This window comes from Gopherus evgoodei, unplaced genomic scaffold (assembly GCF_007399415.2).
Source record: "Gopherus evgoodei ecotype Sinaloan lineage unplaced genomic scaffold, rGopEvg1_v1.p scaffold_48_arrow_ctg1, whole genome shotgun sequence".
Classification (NCBI taxonomy): domain Eukaryota; kingdom Metazoa; phylum Chordata; order Testudines; family Testudinidae; genus Gopherus; species Gopherus evgoodei.
The window spans coordinates 766467-784215 of record NW_022060069.1 but is presented as its reverse complement, the minus strand read 5'-3'; the positions used below and the strand labels follow the sequence as shown (position 1 = coordinate 784215).

The 17749-nt window shown below is 60.3% G+C and overlaps 1 protein-coding gene across 4 annotated transcripts; it reads left to right on the top strand.

The window, feature by feature from the left end:
- The first annotated feature begins 4885 nt into the window (after positions 1 to 4885).
- Positions 4886 to 17129, top strand: CCDC9 (coiled-coil domain containing 9). Of its 4 annotated transcripts, none has more exons than XM_030546698.1 (15): positions 4886 to 5095; positions 5696 to 5725; positions 6088 to 6192; positions 7510 to 7656; positions 8062 to 8328; positions 9045 to 9128; positions 12372 to 12548; positions 12819 to 13006; positions 13249 to 13301; positions 13775 to 13886; positions 14188 to 14266; positions 14471 to 14867; positions 15086 to 15214; positions 15525 to 15598; positions 16216 to 17129. In XM_030546698.1, the coding sequence occupies exons 1-15, from the start codon at positions 4901 to 4903 to the stop codon at positions 16231 to 16233; spliced, it is 2055 nt and encodes a 684-aa protein (XP_030402558.1). In that variant the 5' UTR covers positions 4886 to 4900; the 3' UTR covers positions 16234 to 17129. The 4 variants fall into 4 exon arrangements, with proteins under 4 accessions (XP_030402558.1, XP_030402559.1, XP_030402557.1 ...); XM_030546699.1 differs by having other exon boundaries at positions 5693 to 5725; positions 14474 to 14867; XM_030546697.1 differs by having other exon boundaries at positions 5693 to 5725.
- Positions 17130 to 17749: the final 620 nt, after the last annotated feature.

Sequence of the window (17749 nt, the reverse complement as noted above, 5' to 3'; positions counted from 1 at the left end):
GGGCAGGGCGCAGGGGGAGACGGGCTGGCCCTTGCACCAGGGCACATGAGGGTTTACCTTGCTTGGGTGGGGTGCACTCAGCCCTCCCTTTGGGGCCTGCTGCTCCTGCCCTTCCACCCTGGGTGCATCTTCCCCCCTATAAATAAGTGACTCTGCCTCCCACTCCCCTCCTGCCGGTCCAGTCTTCTCCTCCATCTGTGTTGCCTAGGCAGCGGTGGCCAATCAGCGCCCATGAGCCCAGCAGGAAGAGCAGCTGCCATGGAAACAAGGGCTGGATGCTGTGCAGGATGAAGCCGGCAACACCCTTGTGGGGCTGGCAGGGGCGGGCAGCTCGCTGCAGCGGGACTCTGGGGATACTTGACTCCACATCACTCAGGCCTCCCGGGCCACCAGAAGGGACAAAAAGGTCCCCAGAAGACCCGAACCCCTCACATAGGGAGCGATACACAGGGGGACTCCATGCAGGGGCTGCAGGTCGGGAGTGAGGGGCACCAGCAGAGCTGGGGTGTGTGTGCAGGGCTGGGACATCAGGGGGCTGCGGGCCCTTACGCTGGCTTTAAACTGCAGCAAAGGCGGCTTAGGTTGGACATTAGGAAAAACTTCCCATCAGGGTGGTTAAGTGTGGGAATAACTTGCCCAGGGAGGTTGTAGAATTTCCGTCCCTGGAGGTTTTTGAGAGCAGGTTGGATAAACCCCTGTGAGGCATGGTCTGGATAATCCTTACGAGTGAAGGGCACCAGCAGAGCTGTGGGGAGCCTGGGGCTGGGACAACAGGAGCTGCAGGTTGGGGGTGGGGGTGGGGGTGGGGAGCTCAGGGCTGGGATAGCAGGCAAGGCCGGATTAATGCAGGGGCTTCAGGGGCTGTGGCCTGGGAAGGGAGGCACCATGGGCCGGATGCAGCCCCGCTGCTTCTTTTCACCCGTCCTGCAGCAAGTACCTGCGCTGCTGCCCAGACACCAGTCCCTGAGCCTCAGCGCCCATCCTGGGCCTGGAACTGCGAGCGCCAGCTCACCGATGTTCCCCTGTGGCCCCTAGGTGAGGGGCATTCAGAGAATATCTGCACGCTGTCCCCGTCGCTAGTGCTGGCTCCGCAGCTCCCATTGGCTGGGTACTGCGGCCAATGGGAGCTGCGGGGTGGCTCCTGCCTGCATGGGTAATGTGTACCGCACAGAGCGGCTTGGCCCCTCTGCCTAGGGGCCAGACACGTTGTCCACCTCGGGGAGCAGAGCAGCATGGAGCCAGGGCAGGCGGGGATCATGCCTTAGCCCTGCTGTGCTGCCAACCGGGAGCCGCCCAAGGTAAGCACCTCCCAGAGAGCGCCTGCACCCCCAACCCCTCCTGCATCCAACCCCCTACCCCAGCCAGGAGCCCCCACCTGCACCCAAACTCCCACCCAGAGCCTGCATCCCACACCCCAATCCCGTGCCCCACTCCGGAGCCCACTCCCTCACTCCAAACCCCAGGGCCCCCACAAAATCTAATAGCCCCAGGTCCACAGGAGCAGTAATCCAGCCCTGATAGTAGGAGGCCGTGGGTTGGGACTGAGGGGCACTGGCAGAGCTGTGTGGGGTGGGGAGATCAGAGCTGGGGCAGCAGGGGCTGCAGGTCAGGACTGAGAGGCACCAGCAGGGGTATGTGGGGTGGGGAGCTCAGGGCTGGGGCAGCAGGGGCTGCGGGTCGGGAGTGAGGGGCACTGGCAGAGCTGGTGGGGTTAGGGTAAAGCCCAGCACTTGTTCCTTTTGGGGGCCCCTTTTCACTATTTAACTCCAGATGCCCGTTTAGGGCCGAGCGCGGCTGCCGGGCTCCCACCTGAGCACTGAGCTGGGCCTGGGCCCTGGCACTTCTGCGGGATGCTGCTCAGGGCCCCAGCTCAGACCTGCTCTCAGCTGGAGCCAGGAGCAGCACCAGGGTTTTTGGCGCCCTAAGTGGGGGTCCTTCCATGCTCCCGGTCGTTGGTGGCAATTCTGCAGCGGGGGGGTCCTTCCGCGCTCCCGGTCTTCGGGGCACTTTGGCGGCGGGTCCCGGAACAAGTGAAAGACCCACCGCAGAATTGCTGACGATGACTCAGAGCGCGGAGGACCCCTGCCGCCGAATTGCCGCCAAAGGCTGCAAAATGCCGCCCTCCCAAATCCTGGTGCCCTAGCGGTCGCCTAAATGGAAGCGCCGGCCCTGGCTGGAGCATCCCGCATCCCTCCCTGCTGTAGCGCCTCCCGCCAGCCCCCGGCTGCCTTCACTCGCCCCCAGCCCTGGCCCACGGGCTCCATCTAGCGGGCTCAGTAGGAGCCGGCAGGGCCGCAAACATCCTTCTGGGCTGTATTAGCAGGAGCGTTGTAGGCCAGACACGAGCAGTGATTCTGCCGCTCTGCTCCGCACTGATTAGCCCTCAGCTGGAGTGTTGTGTCCAGTTCTGGGCGCCACATTGCAGGAAAGATGTGGATAAACTGGAGCCAGTCCAGGGAAGAGCAACAGGAATGATGAAAGGTCTAGAAAACATGACCTGCGGGGGAAGATTGATAGCACTGGGTTTGTTAGTCTGGAGAAAACTCAGAGGGGACATGAGAACAGTTTTCAAATACATAAAAGCTTGTTACAAGGAGGAGGGATAAAAATTGTTCTGCTTAACCTCTGAGGACAGGACGAGAAGCAATGGGTTTAAATTGCAGCAAGGGCGGTTTAGGTTGGACATTAGGAAAAAATTCCCAACTGACTGTCAGGGTGGTTAAGCACTGGAATAAATGGCCTAGGGAGGTTGTGGAATCTCCATCACTGGGGATTTTTTAAGAGCAGGTTGGACAAACATCTGTCAGGGATGGTCTAGATAATTAGTCCTGCCATGAGTGCAGGGGACTGGACTAGATGACCTCTTGAGGTCCCTTCCAGTCCTCCGATTCTATGGAGGGATGGACAGATGGATGGACAGACAGATGGATGGACAGACAGATGGAGGGATGGACAGATGGATGAACGGACTGCTGGATGGATGGAGGGATGGCTGGATAGCTGGATGGATAGAAGGATGGAGGGACAGATGGACAGATAGAGGGACAGATGGAGGAATGGATGGATGGCGGGATGGAGGGACAGACCGACGGATGGATGGACAGGTGGAAGGATGGATGGAGAGACAGATGGATGGAGGGACAGACAGAGGGACGGATGGAGGGAAAGACGGAGGGATGGCTGGACAGATAGATTGCGGGATGGATGGATGGAGAGATGGAGGGATGGATGGTGAGACAGACAGATGGCTAGATGGATGGACAGATGGATGGAGGGATGGTTGGAGGGACAGACAGAGGGATGGATGGATGGAGGGACAGACGGAGGGAGGGATGGATGGACAGATAGATTGAGGGATGGATGGAGGGACAGATGGACAGACGGGCGGATGGATGGACAGACAGAGGGACGGACAAATGGATGGAGGGACAGACGGAGGGATGGATGGACAGATAGATTGAGGGACAGATGGATGGAGGGACAGATGGACAGACGGGCGGATGGATGGACAGACAGAGGGACAGATGGATGGATGGAGGGACAGATAGATTGAGGGATGGATGGAGGGACAGATGGACAGACAGGCGGATGGATGGACAGACAGATGGAAGGACAGATGGATGGATGGACAGATAGATTGAGGGATGGATGGAGGGACAGATGGACAGACAGGTGGATGAATGGACAGACAGATGGAAGGACAGATGGATGGATGGTCAGACGGAGGGATGGATGGACAGATTGAGGGATGGATGGAGGGACAGATGGACAGACGGGCGGATGGATGGACAGACAGAGGTAAGGACAGATGGATGGAGGGACAGACAGAGGGATGGATGGACAGATAGATTGAGGGACAGATGGATGGAGGGACAGATGGACAGACGGGTGGATGGATGGACAGACAGAGGGACGGATGGATGGATGGATGGTCAGACGGAGGGATGGATGGACAGATTGAGGGATGGATGGAGGGACAGATGGAGAGACAGGCGGATGGATGGACAGACAGATGGAAGGACAGATGGATGGATGGTCAGACAGAGGGATGGATGGACAGATTGAGGGATGGATGGAGGGACAGATGGACAGACAGGCGGATGGATGGACAGACAGATGGAAGGACAGATGGATGGATGGTCAGACGGAGGGACGGATGGACAGACAGGCGGATGGAGGGACAGACAGATGGAAGGACAGATGGATGGAGGGACAGATGGACAGACAGGCGGATGAATGGACAGACAGATGGAAGGACAGATGGATGGATGGTCAGACGGAGGGATGGATGGACAGATAGATTGAGGGACAGATGGATGGAGGGACAGATGGACAGACAGGCGGATGGAGGGACAGACAGAGGTAAGGACAGATGGATGGGTGGACAGATAGATTGAGGGATGGATGGAGGGACAGATGGACAGACAGGCGGATGAATGGACAGACAGATGGAAGGACAGATGGATGGATGGTCAGACGGAGGGACGGATGGACAGACAGGCGGAGGGACAGATGGACAGACAGGCGGATGGAGGGACAGACAGATGGATGGTGGGACAGATGGACAGACAGGCGGATGAATGGACAGACAGATGGAAGGACAGATGGATGGATGGTCAGACGGAGGGATGGATGGACAGATAGATTGAGGGACAGATGGATGGAGGGACAGATGGACAGACAGGCGGATGGAGGGACAGACAGATGGATGGAGGGACAGATGGACAGACAGGCGGATGAATGGACAGACAGATGGAAGGACAGATGGATGGATGGTCAGACGGAGGGATGGATGGACAGATAGATTGAGGGACAGATGGATGGAGGGACAGATGGACAGACAGGCGGATGGAGGGACAGACAGATGGAAGGACAGATAGATTGAGGGACAGAGGGACAGATGGAGAGGGGCCCGGGACCCCCGGCGCTAACTCTGATTGGGGGCGTGGCTCAGACCCGCGGTTCGCGGGGGGCCCACAGACAGACGGGATGTCGTGGCCCTTTTAAGGCCCCCCCCCACAAGCAAGGAAGCGGATGTGGGGCCCAGCCACGTGGTGCGGTGGGAGGAGCGCGGCAGGGGGAGCAGCGGGGACAGGTGGGGCGGGGGGCTGGTTGGGGGGAGTTGGGGGGGGCGGGGGTGTGGGGGGCTGAGAGGTTGGGAGGGGGATGTGGGGGGTGTGGGGCTGGGAGGGTTGGGGCTGGGAGGGGCGGGTGGGGGGAGTTGAGCGGTGGGGGGATGTGGGGGGCGGGGTTGTGGGGGGCTGAGGGGCTGGGAGGGGGATGGGGGGGTGTGGGGCTGGGGTGGGGGGAGTTGAGCGGTTGGGGGGCTGGGTGGTGGGGTGTGGGGGGCTGAGAGGTTGGGAGGGGGTTGGGGCTGGGAGGGGCTGGGGTGGGGGGAGTTGAGCGGTTGGGGGGCTGGGTGGTGGGATGTGGGGGGCGGGGGTGTGGGGGGCTGAGAGGTTGGGAGGGGGATGGGGGTGGGGGCTGGGGGGGTTGGGAGGTGAGAGTGGCTGGGGGGGCTGTGTTGTGGGGCTGGGGGGGGCGCTGGGGGTCTCCCCCGTCGGTCTCTCCGCCCATGGCGCTTTGCGTGCCCCGGGGCGCCCCCCAGCTCTGTGCAGGGGGGGTCACGGCCTGGCCCCTGCCCCACACGCGAGGGGCCAGGCCCGGGACTCACCCCCGGTGTCTTTTGCAGCAGAGCCGCCCGGCCCGCCCCGCCCCGGAGATGGTGAGTCTGCGGGGGTGGGGGCTGCATTCCCAGCTCTGGCCCCAGCCCGCCCCTCGGGTTGGGGTTCCCTGGCAAAGTGGGGTGGAGCAGGAGCCCTTGGGTCACGGTGCTGCTGGCAGCTCCAGGGTTCCCCACAATTGTGTCCCCCAGTTCCTCTGACCCAGCACAGAGTTGGGGGGACCCTTCCCAGCCCGTGTCAGCCCCCGAGGTGCAAGGCGTCAGGCTCCAGCCGGGCCCCTCTGGGGGGTGGGGAGGGTCGTGCGGTCCATCTGCCCCGCTCCTGAGTGGGGCGGGGGGGTCCTGCCCCAGCCCCTGCCCCGGCTCGGCCCGTGGGCCCCCAGCTCTCCCCGCTCTCTCCCCAGTCGGCCACGCTGGACCTGAAGTCGAAGGAGGAGAAGGACGCGGAGCTGGACAAGCGCATCGAGGCGCTGCGCAAGAAGAACCAGGCGCTCATCAAGCGCTACCAGGTGCGAGCCGGGCCGGTGCAGGCCCCAGGGGGCTGGGGGTTTGGGCTGCTGCCCCAGAAAGGGCTGGGCAGTAGGACAGCCCCAGTGAGTTCCCATCCCACCGCCGACTCCTCCCCCGCGGTGCCAGCCCCCCCATCCCAATGGTGATTCCTCCACTGCAATGCCAGCCCCCCCCATCCCACCACTGACTCCTCCCCTATGGTGCCAGCTCCCCCATTCCACTGCTGACCCCTTCCCTGCAGTGCCAGCCCCTCCATCCTGGTGCCAGCCTCCCATCTCATCGCCGACCCCTCACCTACGGTGCCAGCCCCCCCATCCTGGTGCCAGTCCCCCTACCACCACTGATCCCTCTCTTATGGTGCCAGCCCCCCATCCCACTGCTGACCCCTTCCCTGCAGTGCCAGACCGCCATCCTGGTGCCAGCCTCCCATCCCATCGCCGACCCCTCACCTACGGTGCCAGCCCCCCCATCCTGGTGCCAGTCCCCCTACCACCACCGACCCCTCCCTTATGGTGCCAGCCCCCCATCCCACTGCTGACCCCTTCCCTGCAGTGCCAGACCCCCATCCCGGTGCCAGCTCCCACCACTCACTTCTCCCCTACAGTGCCAGCCCCCCTATCCTGGTGCCCACTCCCCCATCCTACTGCCGATCCCTCCCCTGCAGTGCCAGTCCCCCTATCCCACCACTGACCCCTCCCCTATGGTGCCAGCCCCCCATCCCGGTGCCAGCCTCCCATCCCCCTGCTCACCTGTCCGCTGCAATGCTAATCCCCCTTCCAGTGTCAGTCCCACCACTGACCCCTCCCCTGCAGTGCCAGCCCCCCATCCCGGTGCCGACCAGTGCAGCGGGTTCCACCCCATAGTGTCAGACGTGCCCTAAGGCGCCAAGGAGCCGTGTAATCCAGCTCGGGGGAGACAAACGTCCAGCAGCAGCTTAGTGCCGTAGGTGGTTTATGTAACACCAGGCTGGAAGGGGGTCAGGTCCTAGAGTCTCTGGGGGTCCCCTAAACAGGGACGTGGGGGGAGAAGGTTATTTTTGCTGAATCCCATGCATCTGGTGCTGTTGGGGTGGAGGGGGGCGTGTTCTGGGCCTGATGGCCAGATCTGGGGCAGTGGGGAAGGCGTTCGGTACCAGTCCAGATGGGTGCACTGGAGTGGGGATGCCAGGCTCCGGGGCAAGACGAGGTGCACACACTGGGGAGTCCTGGCTTTCGGCTCTGGGGATCAAGGTCGGGGGTGAGGAGGTACCAGCCCAGATGGGCCCCGCATCCCCTGCTCAGCCCAGGAGCCCGTCACATCCCTGCCACTCCCTGCAGGAGATCGAAGAGGATCGGAAGAAGGCCGAGCAGGAAGGCATCGCGGTGACGGGCTCGCGCCGGCCGCGCCACTCCGAGGGTGAGCCTGAGAGGAAGCGAGTGGACAAGGACGTCTCCATCACTGTCCAGGTCTCGCTGTCCCCCGGGGTGAGCGCTGGGGCTGGCAGGATGGGGGTGAAAGGGACGGGGCAGCCGCCGAGTGCATGAGGGGGGCAAGGTAGAGGAGCACTGATAAGTGGGGAGGGTGGCATGGCTGCTGTGGGGATGGTAGCCATTGATGGAGTGGGGGTGTGTAAACTGGGGGGGGGGGCACAGCTGCTGTGGAGGGGGAGCAGCTGTAGGGAGGGTCAGTGGGAGGAGTGGGGGTGGGCATGGCTGTTGGGGAGTGAGGGGTACGGTGATAAGGGGGGGCACAGCTCCTGTGGGGGGCTGAGGGGGACACAAAGTTGGGGTGCTGCGGGGGAGGAGGGTGGGGAGCAGCTGTGGCCTGGCCCTGGTGTTGCATGCGCCCGGCCCTGGTGCCTCACCCTCTGCTTCTCTTCCCTGCCCCAGGAGAAGCGCGTGGTCAGTGGCAGGAAGTCCCCCGGTGCGCCCAAGGCTGGCCGTGGCCCACCGCCCCGGGGCGCAGGGCGGGTCGGACCATACCCCTCCAGCCGGTCGCCACGGACAGATCAGCCTGACCTGCTGGCCTGGGAAGGGGCAGGAGGCGGCAGAGGGGATGGACCGTCTCCGGGCGGGCGAGGGCGCAGGCCGCGGGGCCGAGGAGGGGCCGGCACGGTCACGGGGTCAGGAGACGGAGGCCCTGACAGGAAATCCAAGGTGCGTCACGTCTTGCAGGCAGTTTGCCGGGCTGGGCCTAGTTCAGCAATAGTGTATTGCACGTGCGTTCACACTTGCTGCACTAGTGCTGGTGTTGCATGTTGCTTTCTGGTGGGGCAGGGGGTGAAGGCTCGTAGCAGGAGTCTCCCAGACCAGTTCTCCGGTGGTCCTGGCAGCCCCTCCTCCCGGGCGTCGTGCACAGACCTGATGAGTGGACTCTGTTATCCACGTCACTAAGGACAATATTGACTGGTACCAGTCCCAGGGCTGGCCCCTGTGGAACCCCTCTGGATCTGCCCTCCCAGTTTGACAGCGCCCCATTGATAACTCCTCGTTGAGTGGCGTATTCAGCCAGCCAGGCACCCGCCTTAGAGTAACGTTATCTAGGCCACGTTTCCCTGCTTTGCTTATGAAAACGTCCCATGGGGCTGTGCCAGAAACCTCCTGCAATCAGGATACGTCTCCTCGTCCGCTCAGTCAGTAATGCTCTGCCGTAGAAGGAAATTAGGTTTGATTTGGCATGATTGATCCGTGCTGACTATTCCTCGTAACCCTGGGGCCTTTCCACTTTAGGGGGTGCTGGCTCCGATCCAGCCCCAGGGCATTGGCTGGCTGGGGGTGGAGGGGAGGGAATGGGATATGGGTCGTCCCCCCTGGGTGGTGCCGGTGTCCCCTGGACTTGCTGTGCCCTTTCACTCTTCCCCTTCCCACACCAGGAGTGGGAGGAGCGAAGGCGGCAGAACATCGAGAAGATGAACGAGGAAATGGAGAAGATTGCGGAGTATGAGCGGAACCAGCGGGTGAGTGGGGGGGTAGGAGGGGGGGCTGTTACCTGGGGTTATAGACTCATAGACTCATAGACTCTAGGACTGGAAGGGACCTCGAGAGGTCATCGAGTCCAGTCCCCTGCCCTCATGGCAGGACCAAATACTGTCTAGACCATCCCCAATAGACATTTATCTAACCTACTCTTAAATATCTCCAGCGATGGAGATTCCACAACTTCCCTAGGCAATCTATTCCAGTGTTTAACTACCCTGACAGTTAGGAACTTTTTCCTAATGTCCAGCCTAAATCTCCCTTGCTGCAGTTTAAGCCCATTGCTTCTTGTTCTATCATTGGAGGCTAAGGTGAACAAGTTTTCTCCCTCCTCCTGATGACACCCTTTTAGATACCTGAAAACTGCTATCAGGTCCCCTCTCAGTCTTCTCTTTTCCAAACTAAACAAACCCAATTCCTTCAGCCTTCCTTCGTAGGTCATGTTCTCAAGACCTTCAGTCATTCTTGTTGCTCTTCTCTGGACCCTCTCCAATTTCTCCACATCTTTCTTGAAATGCGGTGCCCAGAACTGGACACAATACTCCAGTTGAGGCCTAACCAGCGCAGAGTAAAGCGGAAGAATGACTTCTCGTGTCTTGTTTACAACACACCTGTTAATGCATCCCAGAATCACGTTTGCTTTTTTTGCAACAGTATCACACTGTTCACTCATATTAAGCTTGTGGTCCACTATGACCCCTAGATCTCTTTCTGCCATACTCCTTCCTAGACAGTCTCTTCCCATTCTGTATGTGTGAAACTGATTGTTCCTTCCTAAGTGGAGCACTTTGCATTTATTTTTATTGAACTTCATCCTGTTTACCTCAGACCATTTCTCCAATTTGTCCAGATCGTTTTGAATTTTGACCCTGTCCTCCAGAGCAGTTGCAATCCCTCCCAGTTTGGTATCGTCCGCAAACTTAATAAGCGTACTTTCTATGCCAACATCTAAATCGTTGATGAAGATATTGAACAGAACCGGTCCCAAAACAGACCCCTGCGGAACCCCACTTGTTATACCTTTCCAGCAGGATTGGGAGCCATTAACAACTACTCTCTGAGTACGGTTATCCAGCCAGTTATGCACCCACCTTATAGTAGCCCCATCTAAATTGTACTTTCCTAGCTTATCTATAAGAATATCATGCCAAACTGTATCAAATGCCTTACTAAAGTCTAGGTATATCACATCCACCGCTTCTCCCTTATCCACAAGGCTCGTTATCCTATCAAAGAAAGCTATCAGATTAGTTTGACATGATTTGTTCTTTACAAATCCATGCTGGCTATTCCCTATCACCTTACCACCTTCCAAGTGTTTGCAGATGATTTCTTTGATTACCTGCTCCATTATCTTCCCTGGCACAGAAGTTAAACTAACTGGTCTGTAGTTTCCCGGGTTGTTTTTATTTCCCTTTTTATAGATGGGCACTATATTTGCCCCCTTCCAGTCTTCTGGAATCTCCCCCGTCTCCCATGATTTCCCAAAGATAATAGCTAGAGGCTCAGATACCTCTTCTATTAACTCCTTGAGTATTCTAGGATGCATTTCATCAGGCCCTGGTGACTTGCAGGCATCTAACTTTTCTAAGTGATTTTTTACTTGCTCTTTCCTTATTTTCTCTTCTAAACCTACCCTCTTCCCGTAAGTATTCACTATACTAGACATTCCTTCAGACTTCTCAGTGAAGACCGAAACAAAGAAGTCATTAAGCATCTCTGCCATTTCCAAGTCTCCCGTTACTGTTTCCTCCTCCTCATTGAGCAGTGGGCCTACCCTGTCCTTGGTCTTCCTCTTGCTTCTAATGTATTGATAAAAAGTCTTCTTGTTTCCCTTTATTCCCATAGCTAGTTTGAGTTCATTTTGTGCCTTTGCTTTTCTAATCTTGCCTCTGCATTCCTGTGTTATTTGCCTATATTCATCCTTCGTGATCTGACCTAGTTTCCATTTTTTATATGACGCCTTTTTATTTTGTAGGTCATGCAAGATCTCAAGGGTAAGCCAAGGTGGTCTTTTGCCACATTTTCTATCTTTCCTAACCATCGGAATAACTTGCTTTTGGGCCCTTAATAGCGTCCCTTTGAAAAACTGCCAACTTTCCTCAGTTGTTTTTCCCCTCAGTTTTAATTCCCATGGGACCTTACCTATCAGCTCTCTGAGCTTACCAAAATCCGCCTTCCTGAAATCCATTGTCTCTATTCTGCTGTACTCCCTTCTACCTTTCCTTAGAATTGCAAATTCTATGAATTCATGATCACTTTCACCCAAGCTTCCTTCTACTTTTAAATTCTCAACAAGTTCTTTGGGTTCTTTCAACCCAAAGCTCTTGGTAACTTTTACTCTGTGTGAGGAGGTATCAGGAAGCAAATCGGGAGACGCGGCCATCCCACCGATCGATGGCTGGGACAAACAGGACCACACGAGACTGCTTTCACTTAAAGCTAAACTTTACTAGTCTCAAGCACTGCCACACGGCCGCAACAAGTTAGTAACACACCCCCAAGCCTCGATAATCACCGAGCAGAGTGTGGCTCTGGAGTGGCACAGCAGCAGTCCGTCTGCCGCTGGGGAACACAAGATACATCCCGAGGGAGAGACCAGTCCTGAAGAGTCCCCCCATCTCAAGCTTTTCCCCCTTATTTATACACTAGTGATATAGTGACACGTCCCTTAAAGAAAACTTGTCAAGCAAACCCTTCCAATGGGCAAGCAGGAGGCTCCTTCTGATTATTGAGTAACCAGGTGTGGGTTTTTCCAGAGTCTGCAGCCTTGAGACCCCAATGGACATTCCTGGGGCATATCAGCAACTTCAACACAATTCTTATCAGGAAGGACGTGGGGTCAAGCTGCCCTTTCTGTGGCACCCTAAACTCCCTCTCCTCCTGCCTTGGACAAGCTGAGTTTGCTGAGTGGCCAATTTACAGCTGGCTGACTAGGCCGCCTTTAACAATAAGTCATAGTGGTTTCAAGCACTTTCCTGGTTTGCCAAAGTCTCCCGGTACACTACACGGCCAGCTCGGAAAAACCCGTCTCTCCCCCTGCCCCCCGTTTTGCTACCATTACTGGGAGGTGCAGGGAGATGGTGGGTTTTCCCCCTCCCCGCAGGGCCTCTGGGCCCCCTGTGCTGAGCTGTCTGCACCACAGTGCCCTCCCTGCAGTGGGGCTGGGCGAGACGGTGGGGGAGCCATGGCTCTGAGCTGCCCCTGCCCCTGCCTCTCTGCAGGACGGGCTGCAGGAGAAGAACCCGGTGCGGAATTTCCTGGATGACCCGCGGCGCAGCGGCTCCTTCCAGGAGGCCGACCGCAAGGAGGGGAGCCGGCGGCACGTCCGCAACTGGGGCGGGCCCGACTTCGACAAGGTCAAGACAGGCATGGAGCAGGAGAAGGAGTGGCACGCCCTGGTACGTACCCCTGGGAGGGGGAGCCAAGGGGGCCCTGTGTGGGGAAGGGCCTTGGGGTGGGTGTCTGAGGGAGGTGGCGTGTGTGTGTGGGGGGGTGTATCCCAGCCCCCTGCCCCTTGTACCATGGCCAGCCGGCGGGGCTGGGACCCCTCAGGGCAGGGGCTGTGCCTGGGTGGGAGCGTGTGCGGCGGGGTGGGGGTCCCGCTCCAGGGCCCTGTGAGATGCCCGTTCCTGGCTACGAGCTGAGTGTGTCTCTCCTCGTCCCCGCAGGGCCGCCGGCCAGGCCCCAAGAGCGGGGGGCCGCTGGACATGACGCTGTCCATGACGGGCCGGGAGCGGGCCGAGTACGTGCGCTGGAAGAAGGAGCGGGAGCAGATAGACCAGGAGCGGCTGGCGCGGCACCGCAAGCCCACGGGCCAGTGGTGCCGGGAGTGGGACGCCGAGAAGACGGACACCATGTAGGAGGGTGGTGGAGCAGTGGGGTTTCCGGGGCGAGTGGGGAAGGCCCCGGGGCTGCGCTGGCTCTCAGGACCTGAGCTGGGTCACTTGGTTGGAGTGAGGAGGGGGATCGGGGCAGATAGAGGCCCAGCCTGAGGAGCGGGGTTGGGGGCTGGTCAGTGGGGGGTGTGGGTGTCTCTGGGCTCACACCCAGCTCGGGAGTGTTGCCTGTGGCTATGCTGACCCAGCATGCGTCTTTCAGGTTTAAGGAGGGCTGTGGCACGGTGCCGGGACCGGACCCGGGCGCCAGGCGTGGTAAGTGACCCTGGCAGCGCCAGGACCTGGTGGAGACTGGGGGGGCTCCCCCTGCCATTGCCTATCCCCGTGGGTAGGGGGATGCCGACATCCTGGCGGAGGATCCTAGGGGAGGATGTCTGTCTTGGGGGTGTTCAGTCCGTGTGGGACAGCCCCGGGTCCAGGCACAAGGAAGCGGGAGGGGTCCCTGCTGGACAGCATGGGGGTAGTGGGTGGGTGGGGGAAGCTGTGCCCTGGGGGCAGTACCCCTGTGGCGGGAGGTCTGTTCCTGTGTCCCAGAGCAGACTGCTGGCTCCCCACGGGTTGGACTGGAATTGTAATCCCAGCAAGGACAGACCCTGGGGTGATCCGGAGGCTTCTGCTCCTGGGAAGCGTCGTCTGGCCCTGGCCTGCTTTCCCCACAGCCATGGGGAGGGGACGGGGCAGCTCTGCTGTGAGCAGACTGTTAACTCCCTGCTGCCCTCTCCTCTCAGACGAGAACAAGCACCCCCCCAGGCCGCCCACCTTTGGGGAGTTCCTGTCCGAGCACCGGGCTGAGCGCAGGAGGAAGGGCCGGGGCCGACCCGTGACTGCCAAGCCCTACAGGTGAGTTCTCCCTTGCCCTGCTGTGCGAGGGCCGAGGGCCAGACTCCTGGGTTCCGTTCCTGGCTCTGGGTGGAGGGAGTGGGGTCTGGTCAGTTAGAGCACTGGGCGGTGTGGGGGCCGGGAGCCAAGACTCCTGGTTCTAGTTCTATTTAGCCACTAATTCCCTGCGTGATGAAGGGGAGGGGGGCTCTCACTGCACCTCAGTTTCCCCTGGGCTGGGCTCTGCAGTGCTGGGTGGGGCGGGTGCCAAATGGGGTCTGGTGGGTTGGGCCCTCCTGATGCCTGTTCCTCCCCAACCCAGCATGCACGACAACCGGTGGGAGGAGAAGGACGAGGGGCTGGTGGCTGAGGAGCCTGACCCCCACCATGAGGAGCCGCAGGTAAGGGGACAGGGTCCTCTCCACGTGTAGCTCAGCCTGCAGGTCTGCCCCATGTCTCCCCACTTCCCCTACAGCCCTGTGTCTCCTACAGCCCCCCCACATCCTTTCGTGGGAACTCACCCATGCAGGATAAGGCCCTGTCTCACTGTCCCCCCTGGGTCCCGCTGCCCCTCGCTGTCTGAACATCCCTGCCTTGTGTGCCAGCAGGCAGAGGGGCTGGCCACCCAGCTGCCCCCCGAGCCCCGGCAGCCTCCTGATGAGGATGAGGACCAGTGGGAGGATGTCGAGGAGGAGGAGGAGGAGGAGGATGAAGGCCACCTCAGCTCTTCGGGCGAGGAGGAGGAGGAGGCAGAGCCCCTGGTTGAGTCTCCGAAAGCCCCGCGGGCCCTGAAGGTTGGGCGGGGCCCAGCCCCCAAGCTGGACATGCCCCCACCGGGAGCCCATGGAGGACAGGGCAAAACCCTCAGCCCCTTCTCCCCAACTGAGGGCTACCAGCCTGTCTCAGACTGGGGCGAGGAGATGGAGCTGAACTCGCCCCGGGGCAGTGTGGGGGACAGTCCCTGCCAGGCACAGCGGGCAGGGCCCCCTGGAGAGACTGCAGGTAAGGGGCACTGGCCGGGCTCTGCCGGTGGGAGGGGAGGAGAGCCTGTGGGGTCGGGGGGAAGGTATCTGGTCTGGCTTGGGGCGTGTGCCCTGTTTGGGCAATGGAGAGGGCCCTGGTGTGGGGCTTGGGGTGCGGTCCCAAAGGGGAGGGGTCAGAGGGCGGGAGTACCGGGGGGGCATCACCCCAGAAAATAATGGCTCCCAATCTCCCCCCAGCTGCGGAGCCGGGCAGGCGGGGCACGGCCGAGGCCACACGGCAGGAGGAGCCGGTGGGGGGATCGATGGCTCTAGCAGCCCCTGGCGGCACAGAGAGGACTGAGGAGCTGGGGGTCCCTGCGACGCAAGGTGCTGGGGGTGGGCGGGGTCTGTGCTGAGCATGGCAGGGGGAGGTCTGGAGATGGGGGTTGAGGGGGGCAAGAGCCAGGGACTTGCTTGGAACCCCTGGGGTGGGGTAGGGGGAGGAGGCTCCCTTTCGGCCTCTGGAGAACGTTGGTGGGGGAGGGGGCTGGCTGGGCTGCATGCCAGGCTCATTGCCCCAGGGGTGCTCCCCCTCAGCCAGGAGAGAACCATGTGCAGCTGGGCGGGGATGATGGGCTGTAGGTGTGGGAGTTTGCCTGCAGCCCCCAGGTGCTGATGCTCTCCCTCCTCTCCCCAGGAGCCACAGAGACCTCGAGCCAGCTGGAGGCAAAGCCGGCGCCGGGCGTGGTGCAAATCACGGACGTCGAGCAGGTGTGTTTCCGTAAGAGCTCGGCCTTGCCCGCCGGCCACTAGTGGGACTTGCCCCTTCTCTTTGCCCCTCTGCTTCTTCGTGGCCCCGCTGGCAGGGGCACTCCAGCAGCGGACTGACCCGCCTGGCGCGATGGGCTCTGCGCTGGGGATAGGCAGATCCCTAACGGGGAAACCGGCCGGTGCCTGGCTCGGGGCTGCCGCGTGTTCCTGTCCTGGTGGCTGTGCCAAGCAAGGGCGAGACAGGCCCCTTCGTGCATCCCGGGGGGCAGCTAACCCAGCAGGCTCAGGCCCTGGCAGTGGGGTGGGGTGGAGCAGGCTCGGGTGGGGTCTGGCCTGAGGATGTGGCAAAGCAGCAGCTGCCGCTGGGTCACCAAGGGGCGAGCGGTTGAGTGGCTTTAGCTGCTGGGCCCCCCCTGCCGGGAGCTCTCCGCTAGCTGCTTGTGTAGCAGGACCCAGATCCCCGCTCATGGCCCCACAGGAACTGGGGTCAGAAGTGCAGCAGAGGTGCGGGTCAGCGCTGCCTGCTGGGATGTGGGGTGACGTGTCTCTGTCAGCTGCACCGACAGAATCTGTGGCCAGGATTCGAACTCACGGCACGTTCTCTCTTTGTTTGACAGGATAAGGGAGAGCCCTGATGCCCCAGAGCCACCCCCATGAGGCTGCTGGAGCAAAGGCCAGGCGGCTCCCTCTGTGACATGCACAGATTGACAGAGTCTCTTTCTGGAGCCGTGCGGGCAGGACGTGCTTTGAGGCTCAGCTGTGTGGATGTTGTCTGGGTTAACCTCCACAGGGTCCCAGCCTGGGGGTTCAGGGGTGTGTGTGGGTGGGTGGCCTTGAGGGTTTATTCTGGTGGGAATTGCATGACACCGAGCAGGGTGAGGAGGTCGTTTCAGCAAGCAGCGCAAAATGTCTAGGATCCCACGTGCGTCTGTCCACAATTAACCTCCCCTGCTGAAGTCCAGGAGGGGCCGTGGCTAGATTGTGTGTCCCCCTAATGGGATTAGGGAGTGACCTAAATCCCCGTGTAAAGACTGTTTGATCCAGGGCCCTTCGTGCGTGCGACTGCCCCTGGCTCGCCCTGCCCTGCTAGCTCCCAAGTCCAGGTGAGAGCTGTGTGTGGCTGGGGACCATAGCTAGCCCTGTCCAAGCACTGCTAGCCAAGGCCTCCTGTGCAGGGAGGGCTGGAGCCAGCCATGCTTCGCCCCTTCTCAGCTGTAACCATTGCAGGGGACTGTTCTCGGGCCGGCTGGATGTGTCCCCGTCCTCCTGGTCTGCGCTCCCGGGCAGCTGGTTCCACCCGCTGCTGTGCAGCCTGTGAATCCTTTCCACAGGGGGTAGAACTCCCCCTCCCGCTCGTGGGGGGCGGGGGCAGGAGCTTGGGGTTAGAGGTGTTTTCACTCCCCGGTGCTGCCCTGGGATGCTTGGTTGTCCTGCCCAGGTCTCCCATGCTGTCCGGCCGCTTACGATCATGTAAAAGCAATGCCAGTGTACCTGACTTTCTTCCAATAAAACCTTCACAAAGCCGCTGGGACTGGCTGTGTCGGGCTCTTCCTGGCAGGGAGGGGATGGGATGGGATGGCAGCTTGGGTGCTGCGTGCACAGCATGGCTCTGAGACTGCAGCTTAAAGGGACGGGGGCATGTGCCTTGACAAATCTCTTATCGGGGCAGCCTGTGCTCCTGGGTGCTGCTGTGGGGATGGGCAGCCTTACAGGTGCCCCTTCACTCGGGCACATGCTCCCTGTGGAATCCCTCTGGGCTTAGCCATCAGGGCTGTCCCTGTGAGACAGAAATCTAGGCAGCTGGTGCTTTCTGTACCTGTTAAACCCAGGGGCCTGGCCAGATTCCAGCCTTGCTAATTAATCCCCTGTCCTAAGCCACCCTCCCCCAGACCATTTAAAGCAGCTGTGACTCCATCTCAACCAATGGTGTAGCGTTGCTGTGTGCTGTTACGGCTTCCACCCCAGAGATGGCTGCACTACAGTGGGTGATCGCTGTGTAAATTCCAGTAGGGTCCCAGCGGTGACGGGCACTGGGTAAATGTAGCTGGATTGGTGGAACCAGCAGGAGTACTGCGGTAACGTGGTTGCGTGGCTGCCTACCGGCCAAACTTAGGTGCTAAGCCGAGTTTCAAATCAGCGAATAGGTTTAAG